The sequence below is a fragment of the Sphaerodactylus townsendi genome, linkage group LG07, assembly GCF_021028975.2.
Source record: "Sphaerodactylus townsendi isolate TG3544 linkage group LG07, MPM_Stown_v2.3, whole genome shotgun sequence".
NCBI classification, from domain to species: Eukaryota; Metazoa; Chordata; class Lepidosauria; order Squamata; family Sphaerodactylidae; genus Sphaerodactylus; species Sphaerodactylus townsendi.
The window spans coordinates 74183226-74203692 of NC_059431.1; the positions used below are offsets into that span (position 1 = coordinate 74183226).

General features: G+C 41.1%; 1 protein-coding gene across 1 annotated transcript in view; it reads left to right on the forward strand.

Moving 5' to 3' along the window:
* The window catches only part of PRUNE2 (prune homolog 2 with BCH domain), a 164394-nt gene extending 149400 nt beyond the window's left edge, over positions 1–14994 (forward strand). Inside the window, exons 15-21 of the mRNA XM_048504375.1 lie at positions 2458–2589; positions 2811–2897; positions 3917–4015; positions 5050–5085; positions 5514–5546; positions 10549–10596; positions 13987–14994. Coding sequence (XP_048360332.1) covers positions 2458–2589; positions 2811–2897; positions 3917–4015; positions 5050–5085; positions 5514–5546; positions 10549–10596; positions 13987–14017 — 466 coding nt within the window. The 3' untranslated portion in view covers positions 14018–14994. The remainder of the gene's footprint in view (positions 1–2457; positions 2590–2810; positions 2898–3916; positions 4016–5049; positions 5086–5513; positions 5547–10548; positions 10597–13986) is intronic.
* The last annotated feature ends 5473 nt before the right edge of the window (positions 14995–20467 follow it).

Consider the following 20467-nt stretch of genomic DNA (forward strand, 5'->3'; position numbering starts at 1 on the left):
CATAAGCATTGTTTTTCACCCTGATCCCACTCTTATTTTATCCGCACATGAGAAATAGATTAGTTTGAGAGAGACTCACCTACGATCACATAATGTGCCTCATGGCAGCACAAACAGAGTTACTCCCAGTCTGTCCAACTCTCTAACATTTAAACCACACTGGATCACATCCTACTTTGTGACTGTTCTCCAAAGTTTGTTTTCTTTAAAATTCTTTCTCGGCTTTTAAAATCTCCCTCTCCTCTGCCACCATTTCCTAAGCAATGGTCCTAAGCAATTTCCACCCTCCCTCCCCTTCCTTGCATGCCACCCCTCACACTCTCCCCTCCCCCCCTTCCCTTGCATGCCACCCTCCCCCTCCCTTCCTCCCCTAGGGTGAGTGGGCCATGTCCAGATGCCGGGCCCCTCCCCCTCCCTCCCCTTCCTTGCTTAGGAAATGGTGGCAGAGGAGAGGGAGATTTTAAAAGCCGAGAAAGCCTAATCTTATCGAGCTTTTCGGCCCCAGGCATGTTGGGTTTTCAAATACACCCGGGGGGTTCTATCAGTAGAAGAAAAAGTCGGAAAAGCCAATATGGCTTTTTTTCAGGGTTTTGTGTGATTCAGATTTACTGAACCACCAAACCTAATCTACATGGATGTGGCCCTGAATCAGCTCAGGGAATGTTCATCATCATCAAAACACAGATGGGCCCAGATGAGTATCGTGGTATAGATCAGATTGGACCTAGACATAAACATTGGCATCTGCATTCACTATTTATTTGAAGACTGCTTTATCCATCATTCTCTATTGCTAGAACACTACTTCTCACAAGCTACCCTGGTATTTGAAAGATCTACATGACACTTTTGCCCTGTACTAAAGGACTCAGGCTACAACAAACAGTGGGTACCTCCTCAGCAGGGATGTAGGTATAGATTTTTTATGGGGGGGGTTCGAGGGTGGGGCCACATCCCCACCCACCACTAGGGCATGGCCACGCCTCCCCAAGCACTTATAAAAGCAGCTCTCCAAGGCCAGGGATGCCAGACTCTCCTGCCCACCCTCACCTGCCCCCCACCAGCTGGGCTCCCAGCTGTCAGCCGTCAGTTCCTTCTGCCCTCCCCTCTGGGCAGAGGCATAGAGGGAAACTGGAACCCGGTGCAAAATGTGAGTTTTTGCGCCCCCCCCCCCATGGCAGCCATGGCAGCTTTGGACATGATTGGAGGGGGTTTGAACCCGAGAAACCCCCCCCCCCCTTACCTATGTCCTTGCTCCTCAGGACTTACAAGAGCACCCAAGAGCACTGTAACTGTGGGGATGAGCGGAATCAATGTACATTGTATTTTGCCCAAGTAAATAATTTTAATAATGAAATTTAAAATGAGCAACCTGGATTTTATTCATATTTATTCATGGCAGCATGAGAACTGCTTCCCTGTGGCTTCTTCCAGTAATAAAAGATGGGAAGAACCAGGAGGGACTGAAGAATCCAACTAGTTAACTTGGAGGTGAAACTTCTAAGATTTTTTCTCATGCTGGTGCAGTTATATAGAAGATGCTACCGGAAAGCAGTTTGCATGACATCATGAGTAAGTGTGAATTGGAGCCTTCATTTTCTGTTTCTAATAAAGAATGGCTGCATATATTCCCTCTGCCTTTCTAGTGTTCAAATTGGAAGCAACCATTCTGCATCTTCATTCTCACATATAGACGGTATCATGGATGATGAATGGTACAGAGGGCCACGTCTTCTGTTTCATTTTCATACTGTGTCCCTATCCATATCTCAAGACCAGTGTTCTTTGTGTTCATTTTCTGATGTTCTTGGCAATTAAGGCAGGTCTACAAGCTATAGTTCCTTTATATGTTCTAAGTCACCTGCTCTGAATAATAAAATAATAGGATTGTCCTTCGGGTTAAAAATCATACACTTGAATGCCATGTTCTAATCTTTGAGGCAACCAAGTGCTGTTTTTTTTCAACACTGTATGTGCCATGGGGTTAGTGATTACAGTGGAAGTTAAACTCTACTAATTTTCAGTTAAGTAGGGTAGGAGGTTAAGAGCTTATGTATCTAATCTGGAGGAACTGGGTTTGATTCCCTGCTTTGCTGCCTGAGCTGTGGAGGCTTATCTGGGGAATTCAGATTAGCCTGTGCACTCCCACACATGCCAGCTGGGTGACCTTGGGCTAGTCACAGCTTCTCAGAGCTCTCTCAGCCCCACCTACCTCACAGGGTGTTTGTTGTGAGGGGGGAAGGGCAAGGAGATTGTAAGCCCCTTTGAGTCTCCTTCAGGAGAGAAAGGGGGGGGATATAAATCCAAACTCTTCCTCTTCCTCTTCTTCTTCTTCTTCTATATGTTAGATAGGTATGTACTATAATTACATTTTATATTGTTTTATTTGAAGTGCATAATTTTGTGCATAATTTCCCACACTTCTTAATTACAGTCTTATTCTCTCATTCTGATCAGATATGTAATAAGTACCTTAGAGCTCATGGTTGCTGAAGACTATATGATTGTATACTTGAATGGCGCAACACCAAGAAGAAAGATGCCAGGACTGGGGTGGATGAAAAGATGCTACCAGATGATTGACAGGCGGTATGGACTACAACTCCTTTTCTCTGTTACTTTTCTTGCCTACTGTTTTAAATCCTCTTCTAACACCAGTTTTTTTAAAAAAAACTGGTTATTATAGGCATGATTCAGCTTTGACTGACCACAAAACAGAGTGCAGTGGATGCTTATGCTTGGCCCATAACTAACATGTCTTGAGCAACATATTTAATTCTGAAAACTAAAATGTGGTTCTTTTCAAACAGGTTAAGGAAGAATTTGAAATCCTTCATAATTGTTCACCCTTCTTGGTTTATCAGGGCAATTCTAGCAGTGACACGGCCATTTATAAGGTAACTTATAGTTCAGAACTCTCAATAGTCTCAGGCTTGTGCATGGTCAGAGATATTGAAGCAGACAGTTGCCTCTGGTGGGATGAGAAGGAATAGAACAACCCATCATAGAATAGCATTGGGAAAGCTATGCCTTTATTGGCATCAAAACCATAATCCAGTGTAATAATTAAAAGGAAACACAGTTGATTAACATTAAAAAGTAATAGAAAACAGAATATAAAACAAAATTATAAAAAATGTATTATATTTTAAAATACCTAAAATTAACACTTATTCCTAACAATGCAAAGGTTTATAGCGCTCTGTAAGAAACTAGGTACCCTCTCACACAGATCTGCAGAAGGACTATTTAATAAAAAGGATGTCAAAGTTGTGACAGAGGAGCTGGTTCTCAGTGCAAGAATAGGGGTTTAGAATCTCAGCATAGAATGAGCAAAAGAATAAAATATCTTGTACTGTTTCAATAGTTCCTGAATCACAAGGGCAGACTCTTTCTGCATAGGGAACTCTCTGGCATAGCATTAAAACTAACAATAGGAAAGTTATGTAATCTTTTCCACACATACTATCCTAGTGAAATTACAGGAACGAAGAAAATATTCCTGCCATATAAGCTATGAAATAAAAACATATCCAAAGCTTAGCTTTGTCTCATCATTATCTTACAGGCTCCTACCCCTTTCCACCCTCATCTATAACATTGGGATTGTAATAGGTTTTGGTTGCAAGGTTTGTGTTGGAACTAATAATCTAATCATATATATAATAATATACAATGGGTTGGATCTTACAGCACCATTCCATTAATGATGGAGCTTTCTTTTGGTTCAGGGGTTCTTCTGCTAATACAAGAGACTTTTCTGCCTGCACAGCAGTCTTTTGCATCAGTGGAAGATTCTTCATGCCAGAAGAAAGAAGTGCCATTAGAACAATGGAGTCATAAGATCCAACTCAATCATATTTCATATTAAGTTTATTATCTTTCAGAAATTAATTATCACACATTTGTGTTTCAGTTCAAAATTCAGCAGTAAGATACAATATGTCAGCAGCTTGGCAGAGCTCAGTGAACTAATTCCAATGGAATTCATAAATATTCCTGAAAGTATTGCCAAGTAAGTAAAGAAGATTTAGATAGCAATGATTTCTGTATGAAAACAGAGTATTGTTATTTCCAGACAAATGTTTTGTTTCTTCAAACCAGATTTCTGTGTTTCAATTCTCTCTATTTCTTAAAGCCAAAATACTTAATAGTCTGGATAAAAAGAAGTTTGTTCACAGAATTGTGAATGCTTTCATTATATTAAGGTATTGTTTGATATAGATATTAAAAACAAGATTGAACATTTCAGTTTTCTTTGGTTCCTCGTAAGTACCATCTTCTATATTTCATTAAGAGCACTGGTAATACAATGTATTTGAAATGTAATTAGGTGGAAATTTAAACTTTGATTTAAACTGATGCAGTCCCATTGGGACAAAAATGATATCAGCTTGGGTTAAGTTTTGATAGTTTTCCTGATCTGGGTTCAGCATTACATTGTAAGTATGTCAAGAATTTACTTTGAGGTTCACTTGTTTTCAGTTGAACCAATCTAACATAGTGGGATTTCAGTTTATGAACTGCATGTTCAAATTAATTGAGCGGGAGAAGTGAATTATGTAACCAGAGCACTTCGAGGCTCACTGACAATATAGAAAGAATCAAAATGTACATTATTGGTGGTCTCAGAAAAAATACACTATCTTAAAGAAATGTTTGCATTATTTTAGATCCTATAGTGTATCTCCACTAATGGAAGGGATTTCTGTCAGCACTTTGTCACCTCTATCTTCCTGCTTAAGCTCAAAACTTATTCCCCAAATTCATCTGGAGACAGGAGACTCCATAGGAACCGCATAGTTGGAAGGGCCATAAATTGTAGGTGGGGAAGGGCCATAAATTGACCCCCCCTTTCATTCATGGGAATTTACTGCAGCATCCAAGTCAGTCAAATGATTTATGCCACAATTGAATGCTTATGCTATAATACTATAATTGATCAATGCAGTCACTTAAAAATAGTTAACTGCACATGCAGATCTCCGTTTCTGCTTTAATGTAGCAATTGTCTATAATTGTGTCCTTCATGCACTTTTATCTTAAAAGGTTTGATGAAGACAGGTGCTTTCAGAGACGAGCAAGGTAAAGCTCTTGCTCTGCTTCAGCTTGTGCTGATGCTTACTACAGAACTGAGATGCTTCGAGCAACCATTAGCAGATTCTAACAGCTGTAATACTGGTGAACCAACAGCTTTGCTTAATGGAAAGTCTGCTTCCATTCATGAGCTGTTGAGATCAGTCTCATTTATAGCTGATGTCTGCAAAGTGGAAATACCCTTAACTTGCAGCTATGTTGAAATTCTTTTGTTAAAGCTATCTTTTTCTAGCTTGATATGGTGAGCATGCTGCAGATCCTTGCTGCCTTCAAATGCCTGCCTCCACATAAGCTGAAGGGTCCAAAATTAAAATAAAACTTGCTTGGTTTTTGCTCTGCTTTTGCCCTGCTTCTGTCTTATACTCTGCTTGCTTCTTTTTCTTTTCCCCTTAAACAAATCATATTTACTCATGCAGATTGGATGAAGAGATGAGGGATGCATCAGCAAAGTAAGACAGTATTCTGGTAACCATTAGCATTATATTTCCATATCGTAAAGAAAACAGTTGAATTGAGTGCATACACATTGTTATTTGCTAGGTCGGTGAGGTATTAATTGTTATGTGAAGATGCCACAGAGAGAGCTCTTCCATTTGAGCAGTCTGCTCACATTTAAAGATGATACCCAAGAAAGATAACACAACTCATGAAATTCTCCATCAGACACTTCAATGTGCACCACATTGGCCCATTTTGTACAACACAAATAAACTGTTTTTAGGACACAAAATAAAATGTGTGGAATTCCACACAGATTTCTCCTCAAAACATTTTGCAAATGTTTTCCCTGAAAACATTTTATTTTGAAAACACTAAAAAGGACTTTTTTGCTGAAAACATTTTGCTGAAAACATTTTGAAAACATTTCTTGCTTGCTGCGCAGAGTTCAGGAAATACTTTATTTTCCCTGCCCCCCCCCAAAAGCTCTTACTTTAGTTTTTGTTGCACTAGCCATTTTCTGACACTTGTGATTCTCCATGTCATTTGCTGATGTTTCCTATTTAGGTTTCCTCTGCTTGCAGCTCATCCGCCCATCATTTCAATTTAAAAAGTACATGAATAAAGTTATTTTTGCCTGGCGATTCCACACATGTGTCATTTTACCTTTTTTGGTTTTGTTTTGGGAGAGGTATCTTCGAAGTTATGATGACATGTTATGAGAATCAGCATTCAGATGCAAATGGCGGGTGGCACAGAAAATCATGAAGCGGCAGAAAATTGTGGGCGTAGGCTGTGGAGAAAATGAAAGTAACAGCTGTAATAGTGGCAGGGGGAGATGGAAAAAAGAACTGTTTGGGATCAAAACATTTTTTTTCTGTGCTATGTAGGCAAAAAAAGGTGCCAAAACACTTTTTTAAAAGTTTCCCAAACATTTTATTTGTGTTGTGCAGAAAGACTCCTTACTCCATCATAATATATCAAATCACTTTATCCTGATATATTTCCACTGTACTTTCCTCAGTAATTTATTCAATTATTTTAAATATTTCTACACTCCTTTTCCACCAGTTTAGAGTTCCCAAGGTGGCAAACATTAAATCATTTCAACATTAACAAGCATTTAAAATACAAATATATATGTAATATTTAAAACAATTAAATAAAACATATAAACTAATAAGACATAATGAGAAAAAGCTAAATAGAAAAAAGTCTTCACCAGCTGGCAGGAGGGAATGATAAAGAGAGACAGGAAACTCTACTTCGAAAGGGAATTCCATTGTTGCCATGACTGAGATGGTAGGGGCACTCAAAACAAGGCCTCTGAAAATGACCCAAGAATGTGGCTGGGTTCCTATGCGATTTAGTTAGTTCTTAATTAATGCTGTTTCCAAGCCATAGAGGGCTTTAAAAGTCAATACCAGAACCTTACATGGATCTTGAACAAATTGTCAGTTTATTTGGAATAAGACTGAAGTAATACAGTCCCCATGACTCATACCAATCAGCATTCTGATCACAGCATTCTATACTAACTGTAGCTTCCAGACAGTCTTAAAGGCAGTCCCACTTAGAAGAGTTTGGATTTATATCCCCCCTTTCTCTCCTGTAGGAGACTCAAAGAAGTTACAATCTCCTTGCCCTTCTCCCCTCACATCAAACACCCTGTGAGGTAGGTGGGGCTGAGAGAGCTCCAAAAAGCTGTGTCTAGCCCCAGGTCACCCAGCTGGCCTGTGTGGGAGTGCACAGGCTAATCTGAATTCCCCAGATAAGCCTCCACAGCTCAGGCGGCAGAGCTGGGAATCAAACCCAGTTCCTCCAGATTAGAATGCACCTGCTCTTAACCACTATGTCACTGCTGCTCTCACTGCTACACTTAGGCCCTTTCGGCACAGGCCAATAACGACGCCCTGGGGACGGCAAAAACGCCGTCCCCATGGAGCTGTTCGCACAGGCGGCGCTGCCAAAATGCAGCAGCGCCGACCTGGCTCCCTTCCCCCTCCCCCAGGGCGGCCTCAGGCCGCCTCCAAAAACCTCCTTCCTGGAGGGAGGTTTTTGGCACAACAGTGCATTCCCGGCGGCGCGATGCGAATGGCACCGCCGGGAATGCGCTGTTGTCTCCATCCATCTCCCACTCAAATCGTCGCCTCCGTCGCCCTGCTGGCCTCCGAAGGCCCTCCCTCGCTGTCCTCCGACCCCTGGAGGTCGGAGGGCAGCATGGGCGGGTCTACGGAGGCCAGCAGGGCAACGGAGGCGACGGGAGAGGGACGGGGAAGAGGCGGGTCGGCTGGGCAACGGCGCTCTGTGGTGCCGTCGTCCCAGCCGGTTCTGGGACCGTCCATGCGGACGGTCCCAGCGTCGTCGGGTCGGTGTAGATTAGAGTGTGTTGCAGCAATCTAATCTACAGTATGTGGTTATAGTCACACCCATATACCTTATCCTAAACACATTCACTTCAAAATGTTCCACTGATTTCAGTGAAGCCTTGATTAGATGTGGTTTGCTGACAGCTTGAAAAGTTTACTTTAGATGATCATTTTATTTAATACGGTTTATTCTTTTAAAAGAGTTACAGTTGAGGTTAACAGAAGAAATCCATCAAATTACTTGTAATCTTTATTTTGGAGGAAGTGGTTTGGCTGTGCTTTGGCTGCCAATACAGTTGCATGAGCAATCCCAAGATTCTTCATTCCTTTCCTGGAAATTAACAAATGATGATGTTCACACAGCTGTGTGGATCAAAGAAGCATAAACAAATGGCCAGATTGACTTATAATACATTCTTGAACTTCATGTTTAAAGTTGTACCTCTCTCTTTCTCTCTCCCCCCACCTTTTTCTTCCCTCCCTCCCTCCCTCCCTCCCTCCCTGTGTGTGTGTGTGTATTTGTATGTATGTATAATTATGCTATCTTATCTGTAATGGTATTCGATGTGAAGAAAGGGAACGAAACCATTCCACTAAGATGCCTATTCACAGCAATCCCAATACAACAGATCATAACATATAATGTTTTGTGTTACATGGTTACCATACATTGCTAATGCTAGTACAGTAGCAATGACTTCTTCTGGTTATATAGAGAGGAAAGTGTCACATTTTACATTTTAGAATACAGAATCATTTTATCTTTAACATTTTCTTCAGCATTTTAATTCTGTCTTCATAAAAATTACTGTCTTGCAGCCTGGTCCTATGCATGTTTAAACAGAAATTTGGTCCTCTTGTTACCCAGAATGGAGACGCGGTTTCTCAATAATGTGAGGAAAGTTCACTCAGAGCAGACTGCTTACTAATATTGCAAGAGGCTGCGTAGGGAATCTTTAATACCAATGTATACAAAGATCAGCTCTTGGAAGAAAATCCACAGAGAGGAATATAATGCAAATTTGACAATCCTTATTGTAGGGTAAGAAGTTCACAAGCACTTGATTCTTTCCAATAAACACACACAGAGATCTCCTAAGATATAAATAGGTTGGAAAATAGGTTTGGAATAAAAAGGGGTATGGGTAACACAATGTGATTGCGATGTGAAGAAGATCCAGGGTTCAGAGCCAAATGTCCAACATCTTGTTCCAGGGGGCACACTGACAAAGATAGGAAGATTTCAGTGGCACTGGGTGATTAGCCCTTTGGAGGGTAGGATATTTATAGGATGAAGAACCACCTTGGGGGGGGGGGGTGTCAGGATAACCTTTGGAAGGTGCTAGGACAATGTCTGAGAGGTGTCCGAATGGATTGTTCGAGAAACAATAGAGTGCATTGTAAGGTGGTCAGGAGAAGTTAGTTACTGAAGGGAGTATCTGGGTTAAGATAATCAGGGGAGGCAATGTTGTTAAGGGTCCTCAGGGTTACCGTATCGTGTTGAGGACACATTCTTCTTTGGCTGTGGAGATGAAAATGTGCTGCTATGGCAAGCAAACGGAGAGCATGAGAACAAAAAGGAAAAAAATTCCTGGAAGTTCCTTGTAGCCAGATCTGGCTATTGGCAGAGACTGCTCCTCACCTCTGCAATGCCAGTATCACCCTTTAGGCTGGCATGCAGGCAGGGATATCTGTGAATAAGCACTCCACCCGCTATGCAGGGCAGTACGGTAACACTCAGAATGTATAGTGGCTTGGTTTCTGATAAATATGTACCGGACTGGGCTGTTAATATTTTTGACATTATAAAGTAAGTCTTTATATTGAGACTTGTTAAAGTGAATGATACTAGATGGGTGGTCTTCTGTCAGCGAGCAACGAAGAGTCTTGAAGTATCTAAAAGACAAACACATTTACTGTGACATAAGCTTTTGTAATGGTTATAGCCTAGGGCAGTGGTGGCGAACCTTTGGCACTCCAGATGTTATGGACTACAATTCCCATCAGCCCCTGCCAGCATGGCCAATTGGCTGAGTATCCATTTTTGTTTAGAGAAGTGACTCCCTTACAGCTGAGTAGAATTTGGAGGTAGGAGGAGGGGTATGCCACCATCTATTTCATGGTTTTTAGCTTTCTGGAAGTTTATTTAATATTATATGTAAGTGAATTGGTTTTATCATTTGATTTTTAAAATTGTGAATTGCATTTTTATTGTTGTTCACCACCCTGAGCCCTTCGGTGGAGGGTGGTCTATAAGTATGATAAAATAAAGAAATAAAATAAAAGCTTTTTAAATAAAGCAAATATTACAAAAAGCAATGGAAGTTTCCAGTGTGTCCAGTTCAGGATAATGCTATCTTAGGAGCTTGGTCCTGTATAAAAGTGTGAGCAGAATGTAACATTTTAATGGGGTGATTTTTGCTTTATCTTTGTATTCATTATATAATCTGTACACTTAGGTGACATGAGTCTGATTTGGTGGACTTTGGCCCACAAAAGCTTATGCAAATATAAATGTGCTAGTCTCTAATGTGCTTTAAGACTCTTGGTTGTTTCCAGTGAGTTATTTCCCCTCAGCTGTCTAAACAGAATATAGTGCAGATAAATGGTTTACTGATTTTTGTTTATTTTTCGTTGTTGCCAGAGCAAGCTGTCTTTCAAATGAGCCAGAAGTAACTTCAGTACAGCAGGAGTAAGAATTTACATTTCATAATGTCATTAGATTTAAATACCACTTCATAATCATACAGTGCAACAGACACAAAACTGGATAAATTCCAGCTAGTTGTTTCTAAATCCAGCTCTTTGAAGATTTCCTTTCGGAATACAGGTCAGATCATATTAAAAAGAAAAATCATAGACTTTCAATTCCATTATCTAGATTATTGTAAACCCCAGTGCTGCATTTCTAAGCATTTTTTGGCCTTCCGCAATCAAATGAACATTTCTCTAATAACAGACAAATAAGAAAATTAACGAGTTAGTCATTACAACTTAATTTACTAAACATTAAAAATACTGGCTTTGATTTGTATCTGTGCACTGATTAATATACTTTTGTGAACTCTTTCTGGAATCTGCCCAGGCCTCCTTGATTTTTTTCCGTCATTCTTTTCCATAATCCTTCATTCTGGCCATATTTAAATTCACCTATATTTGTGGTCTGAATAGCAAATAGCAATAAAAAAGAAGCATTTTGCTTCTTCTTGAGCTTCAGAAAGCACAAGTCTCAGCAAGTGGAAACAGTCTTTATAGAGTAGGGCAGTAGTTATTTGGAAGGTTGAAAAAAATTGTCATGAAGGGACCAAATGCCTAATAGCCCAAATCCAGATAAAGTTGGCCTCTGTTATGTATGTGTACAGTGCTGTCAAGTTGCAGCCAACCTAAGGCAGCCCTGTGGGGTTTTCAAGGCAAGAGAGATTAGTGACCCTGGACTTCCTTGGTGGCCTCCCTTCCAAGTACTAATTTGGATCAACTCTGCTTAGCTTCAAAGATTAGCACAAGATTGGGCTAGCCTGGACCATATTAGAATTGATGGGGTAAGTAAGATCAATGTATCTTGATGAGACAATTTTGTCTTGTTTGGAGCCATATTGTGTAGCATTCTTCCTGTTTTTCATTTTTACACCTACATGCAAAAGTGACTTTTTCAAGGATGTAGCTGTTTCTAAATACATATGTAAGTTTTCTGGAATTGCCAATGACTATATTTTTGTATTAGTCATTGGTTGTTCTGGATGACTTAGTCCATTGTGAAATAGTCCATAAATAAGCAGTATTATAATAATCTAGACTACAAGAAGAGAACAGCTGTAATCCTTCCCATAATAACATAAGAGATGGCCTGCTGGATTAGACAAGTAGTCCATCTAGTTTAGCATCCCATGCCAGACAGTGGCCATGCAGTTGACCTGGAAGGCAAAGAGTTCGTAGAAGCCAAGGCCTTCCAGTCATAGTGAAAAGTGGAAGGGGATACATTTTTGAAAATCAGAAAGCATGAGGAGGTAAAAATAAAACATTATTCAGTGAAGAACTTGTTTAGTTCCTGTACAGTGGTGCTGCCATTTTTAAAACAAAAGGAGCTCGCTTTTAAGTAAGCACAAATAGAAGTCTTAAAGTGAAACTATTAGACCTTTAATATACAGATAAATAATATGTAAATAAGTTGGGAATCAGGAAGGTGGAAACACCTCATAAGAAATTAAAGTACAACATGTACGTACCTCCTAATGAGAAAATAAGCAGTTAAATCAGGGCCACTATCATTTTGTTACCATTTCATTATTCTTTTCAAGTGTAGCATGATTAATCTAAATCATGCTCATGCTCAGGTATAGTGCCACTGCATGTGATTGAGTCATGGAGGCAATGAGTGAGACCTTGATAGATTTGAGAACTGCATGACATGACATTCGCTGTCAAGCCAGACTTGTGAATTCATACGAGAGATGTATATCTGTACACCAGGCAAATTCACCCTGCTCTCTCTTGATCTTTAATGGGGAATGACCACAAGAAATTTGCATGGGAGGAAAGTAGATAGACTGTATCTGGAACTGAATTAAGGCCTGTTGGGGAGGATAGCTGGAAAAAATGATGAAATATTACAACTTTGGTGATCTACCAAAATGAAGATAGCCCATTAACTCTGAAATGTGTCGTGCCAGGGGCAACAAACCTTTGCTGCCTGGGGTTACTTGTTGTTAAGCACCTCACAAGTCACAATAAGAGATACAACCTGGGCAAACCTGTATTTCATTCAATGTAGTAATTATACTTTTTAACTTCCTTGCTGCTGCAAACTATTTCTAAGAACATTATCACCAGATTTGCATGACCTGGGTTTTTTTATAGCCATCTATTGAATAGAAAACAAAACTTGTCTATTCCTTTGTAAGTCAGGGTACATTTATAGTCTTACTTACCACAGTTTCCTTGTATGCAGTAGTGGGATTCAAATAATGTAACAACTGGTTCCGGTTGAGCGAGGGGGGAGGGGGGATGCAAAAGGAAGCCTTAAAATATATCCATCAATGGAAGGCAGTCCAGGCATTTTGGAGACAGTGGGAACAGCAGCCCAAGATCCACCCCCTCCCAAATCACACACACTCACACACGCACTGGCAGCAGTGAGGTGGAAGCTCCGTCTGCCTGCTTGTGTCTCCTTTCCTCTGCTTTCCCCACCCCGGCAATGAAAAACCTGCACATGCACCCTCACCAGCAGTGAAGCAACCCACCAGGGCTCAGTGCTCCAGGCTGGGCCATGTTTGCACGCTGTAGCATCCAAGCGGCCCCATGGCAGGAGGGCTTCGGCTGCCTACCAGCTTCTCCTTTGCAAAGAAGCAAGCCTTACTGTCCTCTTGCCAGGGATGCCTCTGCCGCTAGGGCCACCACCAATAGAGGTTGAGTGAGGGGAGGTGGGCCCACCGGCTCCTGCCGCCCCGCCAGACTGCTAGCAGTGGCCCTGGCTTGCTGCTGGCTGCTGCGCCCCCCAGCTCAACCTCCATCAACGGTGGCCCTGCTGCCTCATCTTCAGAGGCAGAAGGGCCACCGCCAATGGAGGTTGAGGAGGGAGGCAGCAGCAGCTGGCGGGCCCTCCCTTAGCTTGCTGCTGGCTGCTGCGACCCCGAGCAAGGGGGCTTTTAACAACAGGTTCACCCAAACCAGGCCAAACCGGCTGAATCCTACCACTGCATCAATGCTGTTACCTTTCTAAACAAGTGATCGAATTATGAAACATCTGAATAGTTGCATTAGGGAAACCACTATGTGTCTCTGCATGCTTCATTTCTTTTCAGCTGCATGTTTCAACTGAAAGACTGAACTACTGACACAAAAAGGAAACAGTATTCTGTATCCTTGGTATGACTGGAACACTCCTTAAAATAAAGGGAGTGAAACTGTACCATGTTAGTTAGTAATATATGGAATACAGTAGTTTGGTTTTCAAAGCTATGTTTATCTGGCCTGAGTAGTAATGGGATATGTGCACGTTGTCATATCCTTTTTTGCAAGTGTCAAATACATTTCACATTAAATTAATGTATGGACCTGATTGTATTTCCTTTTTGTGTCTCCAAAGCACCGAAATGAAGCTGAAAGAAAATTCCTAACTTCCTCGGCAGTTTTCAGAAGAAGATTTTTGAATACACGATGTGCCTAGAGGATGGGGACAACCTGGCTTCTCCGTTGGGCACAACCTTCCAGGAGCCTTCTATACTCAACCCACATTTCTTTCTGTGAAGCCACTCAGAGCAAGAAAAAGCTCCTGATGGATTGCAATCTTTATTCTTTCATTACTTAATGCCATTCAAAGCTTTCTGGGATGAAAGAAGGGGCCATTGCTCCTGTCAGACTGGCACCAAATGTATGTTTGTGACTTTCCATAATTTTCAGGAATGTTCTTCCAATAAGAAAATCTATTTCATTAATCATTTTTTAAATTCACAATTATGTTTCAATTTTGCCATTTATGTGCCTCACCTTGTAATTTTGTGCATTGGGATTGTTGTTCCTTTTTGTCTTCAACATATTAACATATGTGTCTAGTTAAAGCAAAAGTGATAACCTTCATTTAACAAGCTTTGCTTTTTCACATCTATGTCCCAATCATATTAGCTTGGTTGGCATTGATATGAACACAGAACTCTGAAGAAAGGGAGACTAAAATTTGGTCTCTTTTCCATCTTGCTCTGGGAACACAAAATGTTATCTAGTGTACAAGAGAACCTTTACGGTTTGTCTGTCCCTGTTAACTATAATTATATTCTTCAAATTATTCCCTCCAAATTCTTAAATAGTTAATTTCACTATATCCAGATACTGGGACATGAACACTTTTCTTCTTTGTTAAGGAAAACATCTGCCCTTAAGAAAGCTAAAATTTCAGGATGGTCCCCAACCCATCTCATAAAGTAGGAACTCAGCATATGATTAAGACATTCATGGACACCAATGAGATCTCAAGCTAAAAGGATACTGTAACAGATGAAGTACCATATATACTTGCATATAAGTCGACTTTTTCAGCACATTTTTTGTGCTGAAAAATCCCCCCCTCAACTTATACGCGAGTGAGGTGTATTTTAAAATATATTTTAGGGTTTTAATTTGTTGGCCACGAGTTTTTAGGCTAGTGGCACCAAAATTTTAGGGATTTTTTAAGAGACCCTCCTGATGATACACCCAAGATTGGTGAGGTTTGGTTCAGGGGGTCCAAAGTTAAGGACCCCCAAAGGGGGTGCCCCCATCCCCCATTGTTCCAATGGGAGCTAATAGGAATTGGGGGCTACACATTTGAGGGTCCATAACTTTGGCCCCTGTGAACCAAACTTTACCAAACCTGGGTGGTATCATAAGAAGGGTCTCCTACTGATACCACCCCAGTTTTGTGAAGTTTGGTCCAGGGGGTCCAAACTTATGGACCCCCAAATTGGGTGCTCCCATCCCCCATTGTTTCCAATGGGAGCTAATAGTAGATGGGGCTACCCTTTTGAGGGTCCATAACTTTGGACCCCCTGAGCCAAACTTCACCAAACCTGGGTGGTATCATCAGGAGGGTCTCCTAAAGTTACTCTGAAATGTTGGTACTGCTAACATAAACATTCCTCCCCTGACCAAAAATCCAGTTTTGAAAGATTTTCATTCTTGTGTTTTAGCTTGGTTGCTGATTGAGCTAAGGTTTTTGTACTTTTAAAGTTATTGTTGAGACCATATTGTTTTTGTTTCCACTTACAGAGCTAGTTTACTGTTTTTCTTTGAAATAAATATTCAAAAACATTTAACCTATTGATGCCTATAGGTATCTATTTTTATTTTTGAAATTTACCAGTAGCTGCTGCATTTCCCACCCTTGACTTACACGCGGGTCAATAAGTTTTCCCAGTTTTTTGTGGTAAAATTAGGTGCCTTGACTTATATGTAGGTCGACTTACACACGAGTATATACGGTACATACCATCATGACCAGTATGCTAATATCATGTCCATAATAGTATGTCCATAGTATGTCCATAAAGCAAGTTATATCATCCATTTCAATAATTCTCAGTGACAAAGCATTAGAATAGCGCTTACTGCTAATTATAGAACAGGAATGGAGAAACATTTGTATACTGAAGAGAAAGATTGGATCATTGTGAAACACAACAAAATACGTTAATTTTCAAATGGTGATGAGTGACTGTATTCAACCAGTGGCGAAGCTACAATGGGGACATCCGGGGACAAAAAACCCAGCTGCACCTGTAGGGGCCTGGCAGAAGCCTACCCTCCCTCCCCCCACCCAAAAAGGCCAGCTGGACCTGCAGGGACCCAACAGAAGCCTACCCTCTGTCCCCCCACCCAAAAACAGCTGGACCTGCAGGGGCCCAGCAGAAGCCTTCCCTCCCTCCCCCCACCCAAAAAGGCCAGCCGGGCATGCAGGGGCCTGGACAAAGCCTTCCCCCCCATCCAAAAAGGCTCACCAGGCCCAGCACTCCATACTCAACTTGTTGTTGTTGTTTTAAAGCTGAGAAAGGGATCCTTTCCCAGCTTAAAAAAAACCCAATAATAAATGCTGAGGCTGGAGCGCCCCCCTCTCTCTGAGAGGCTCCCTCTCAGAGAAAGAGGGGGGCTCCAGTCTTCTCTGCCCATGGATCACAGAGAGCTTGGAGGCTCTCCCAGCCCCCATCCCTTCCCCATTAAGCTTGCTCTCCTATGATCCATGCACAGGATCAGTTCTCCAAGCCCCCCCCCCTTGATCTCCTTTGAAATGATCCAGTGCAAAAAATCATTGTTTGGTCATGGTGGGAGAGGGCAGTCACCTATGGGGGGGTGCACAAAACTCAGATTGTGCCCCAGGCTCCATTTTCCCTAGCTATGCCTCTAACTCAACAGACTGGAAATAGATTGCCAGCTATGAAGTTTATCCTTTAATAAATAGGCAGGATGCTAATGGACATGTGTTCTTTCTTTAGAAAGCCCCTGCCCCTCAAAAGAAACCTCTCACTTTTGAAAAAGTTGACATAATAGGAATAAGTGAGTAGCATCTTATTTACTAATTTCCCAACTACCTTTTGATGGGCAGGAGTAGAAGCAGAAGTTTCTGTTATGTGGTTGCCATTGAGATGTCACATAAATTATCATAGATGCCTCTTATGAGGAAATCTGCTATTCATGATGTAAATTCAATAACGTAGCAGGAAATAAGAAAGCAGGAAGCTGAGTCCTTCCACAGATTAATCATCCAAGACACCCTTTTTGCAAGAAGGGTTTTGCATTTGTTTTTGTACTATCCGTAATAACACTTTATTTTTCACTAGATAAGTGGATGGCAACCAGTCTTTGATATGAGAGAAAGCAGAAGGATGGACTGAAGTACACTTTTGGAAATCTGATTTTGCCCAGTTATTCCAGTATCTGGAGTGAAGCTAAGATGTTGTATATCCTCCAGAGCCCTTCCCAGACATTTAGTTTTGCCTCTTCTACTGTGTGTGAAGGGAGCATGTGCTACATGCAGTTCTCCCAATATGTGTGATTATCATTTTGTATAAACGGATGGGTGTATTTTCCATGTGCCCTCTTTCAAAACTCTGAGGTCTCAGTCATGTGTATCAAAACTTTATGTACATGTAAACTGAAAAATTATATCTGTGAAAATTGGGAAGTTCTCATGTAGCTCTTGTTAAGTGCTGCTAGAGCAGGGGTCTGCAACCCACGGCTCTTTTTGCCTTATACTGCGGCTCCGAGTGGCCTGGAGGTTGGAGGGTAGCGTGGGCGTGTCCCTCCAACTCTCCAGAGCAGCGCTGGAAGGAAAGGTGAGTGGAGGGGCCGAACCGGAGGCGGCTCCATGCATGAGGGTGCCACTTTTCACGTCCACTCACCTCGCCTTCCAGCACTGCTATGGAGGGCTGAAGGGACAAACCCATTCTGCCCTCAAACCCCCGGAGGTCGGAGGGTAATGTGGGTGTATCCCTCCAGAGCAGCTGCCATCCCCACTCTGCCATCCACGCAGCCACATCCCCACTCTGCCCCACGGAGAAGGCGGGCAGAGAGGGTTTCCCTGCCTGGCATTGCTGCCTCCCACAGCACGAGAGGAGGTGGCACCGGGCAGGCCTCAGCCACTATTCCCCCTCTGCCCGGTGCCTCTGCCTCCCAGCACTGGAAGGAAAGGTGAGTGGAGGGGCCAAACTGGAGGCTCAGTAGATCTTTGGGGCCATGGAAAATGGGTCCAAATGGCTCTTTGGGTGGTAAAGGTTGCCAACCCTTGTGCTAGAGGATATCCCCATCTGTTAGACACATCAAAATCAAACACCTGGAAGAATCCAACTATGTCATCCCAGATTTTTGTTCTTGATGTGATGAAGCATGATGAATGTACAGCTCTGTGAAATAGGTGCTGTTTATGTTTATCAGAAAAGCTATGTTGAATGAAAAATAGCAGAATGAAGCTTAAACAAATAAAAGGAGGGAAATATCTTCTGCATATAAATATTTGCACAGAAAACCTGGGTGAAGTTTTATCAGCCCTGGTAAATTCTTGCTTGTCACTAATAAATTGCCTCTTACTATTTGTTTATCTTAAGTTGGCAACCAGGAATTAGATACAAAAAATGATTGTTAAACAAGAGGTTTAAAAAACAACACATAGATGAATTCTGCATGGGCCAAAAACAGCGGTGTGAAAACAGTGTAAAATGGTTTAAAAAGGTATAAAAGGGTTTACACCATTTTCACACTGCTGTTTTTGGCCCATGCATAATCCATCATAGTGTCACCAACTTCAAAAAGAACATTTTTTCCAAGTTTTGGATCTATACACTAACTTTAGCATTTTTCCATTGTCATCAAAATTTTTGATTCCTTATTAAAACAGATGTTTGCCAAAGGAGATCTAAAATTCTTCTGTCCAATCTTGAAATAGCACCACATTTATTTAGTCCTTGTTTTATAATGTCATTTTTGCCCTAGCACTTCCTTAATTTAAGATTGAAGTTCTGTAAAGAATTTGGTCCTGTCAGATGTCACTCCTGCAAACAGCAATTCCTACACGCAAGTGGACTCCACTTTAGCATCTGCGTTTTACACCATCTTTTTTGAGAATTAACTTTCAGAAGAAACTGATTTCAGATCCCTTTGTTTAGCAAACAAAGGTAACAGTATTTGAGTTACCATGCAGATGCTGAGATTGTTCTCAATTCCAATGTCTCAGTGTGTCCAGTACTCATGTCCTTAGTAGACATTCAGGCTATGCAACCTAGGACAAGATGAGATCACCAATACACTTATCCTAGATATCACTTATCCTAGATATAATTCATGAATAAGAATGCTTGTACTAGAAAAAGTATTTTGACAAGTAGGATGACTTGCAATTTCTGCATATGGAAAAGCTTTTCCCCAAGATCTTTTTAGCAGGTGAATATTAACAGGTAAAGGAATCTTGTGGTGACTCTTCTACCTCAAAACATTCCATATGAATTGGCCCCTATTGTCAATAAAGTGAAAAAGTATCCCCTATGCACTGCTGCTGCCTTGTTTTGAAAACTGAAGAATAACAGCATATTTCTTAATACAGGCTTATTAAAGCTTTGGGTTGGGTATTATCACTCTATCAAACGTTAACACCTGGAACATTATTCAGAATTACTGGTACTATTTAGTAGAAGAAAGTAACTGTGCATGTATTCTCTCCAAATACAGTTGTAACATCTTTTTCAGTTTCCATGATCTCCTTTTGACAAAGGAGTGCCACTAGAAATTTCAAACCTGCAAGGCCCTCCTCAAAGAAACATACAATTTAGTGTGCTCACTGATGACTCTTTCCATAGCTGTGAATGATCACAATACTTTCAGATGTGCATTGCTGTGCACATTGGGATAGATGCGTACATGTTGCTTGTGCACAGTCACTTTCTATTACAGGGCTCACCTGTCAACTACACTTTGGTGTCTGTCATAGTCCTATCTGTCTTGTTCATTCTGACAACATTGCTCATGTGTTTTGAATTCTTTCAGCCTGAAAAGAACATTCTGTTTTCAAAAATGATAGCTAGAATTTTTAAAAATATATACATATTTAAGACATTTAAACATGAAGATAAATTTCTGGATATTTTGACCAGAGTTTTGTAGACTGTGTGTTCAGATTCATTAATGTCACTGGTGTTAGCCATGCCTAATTCCAGGCTGATTGGTGACCCACGAAGTTAACCTTCCAAGTGAAATTGGGCTGCCAACAGACCAGAGAAAAAGCTGCTGTTGTGTCTTTGACGGCAATTTAATACACTATTATCAGCAGGGAAAATTTTCAATGCGTATCAATAACCATTATGATCTGCCTATTGGTGCAGATAAAACGAAGGTCACAAATCCAGGCTCCAGTTAAAGGCCGGATTACAGGTGTCCTTTGGCAGAGCATGCCACTACTCTTCAATATGACTTTAGCTTCGTTGGGCCCTAATCCTATGCAGGTTTACTTAGAACAAAGTTCCACTGAATTTAGTCAGACTTCTTTTCTAATAAAGTTGAATAGCAGACAGCATCATATCACATTCCTATGCAAAGTTTAGTGGGCCTAAATT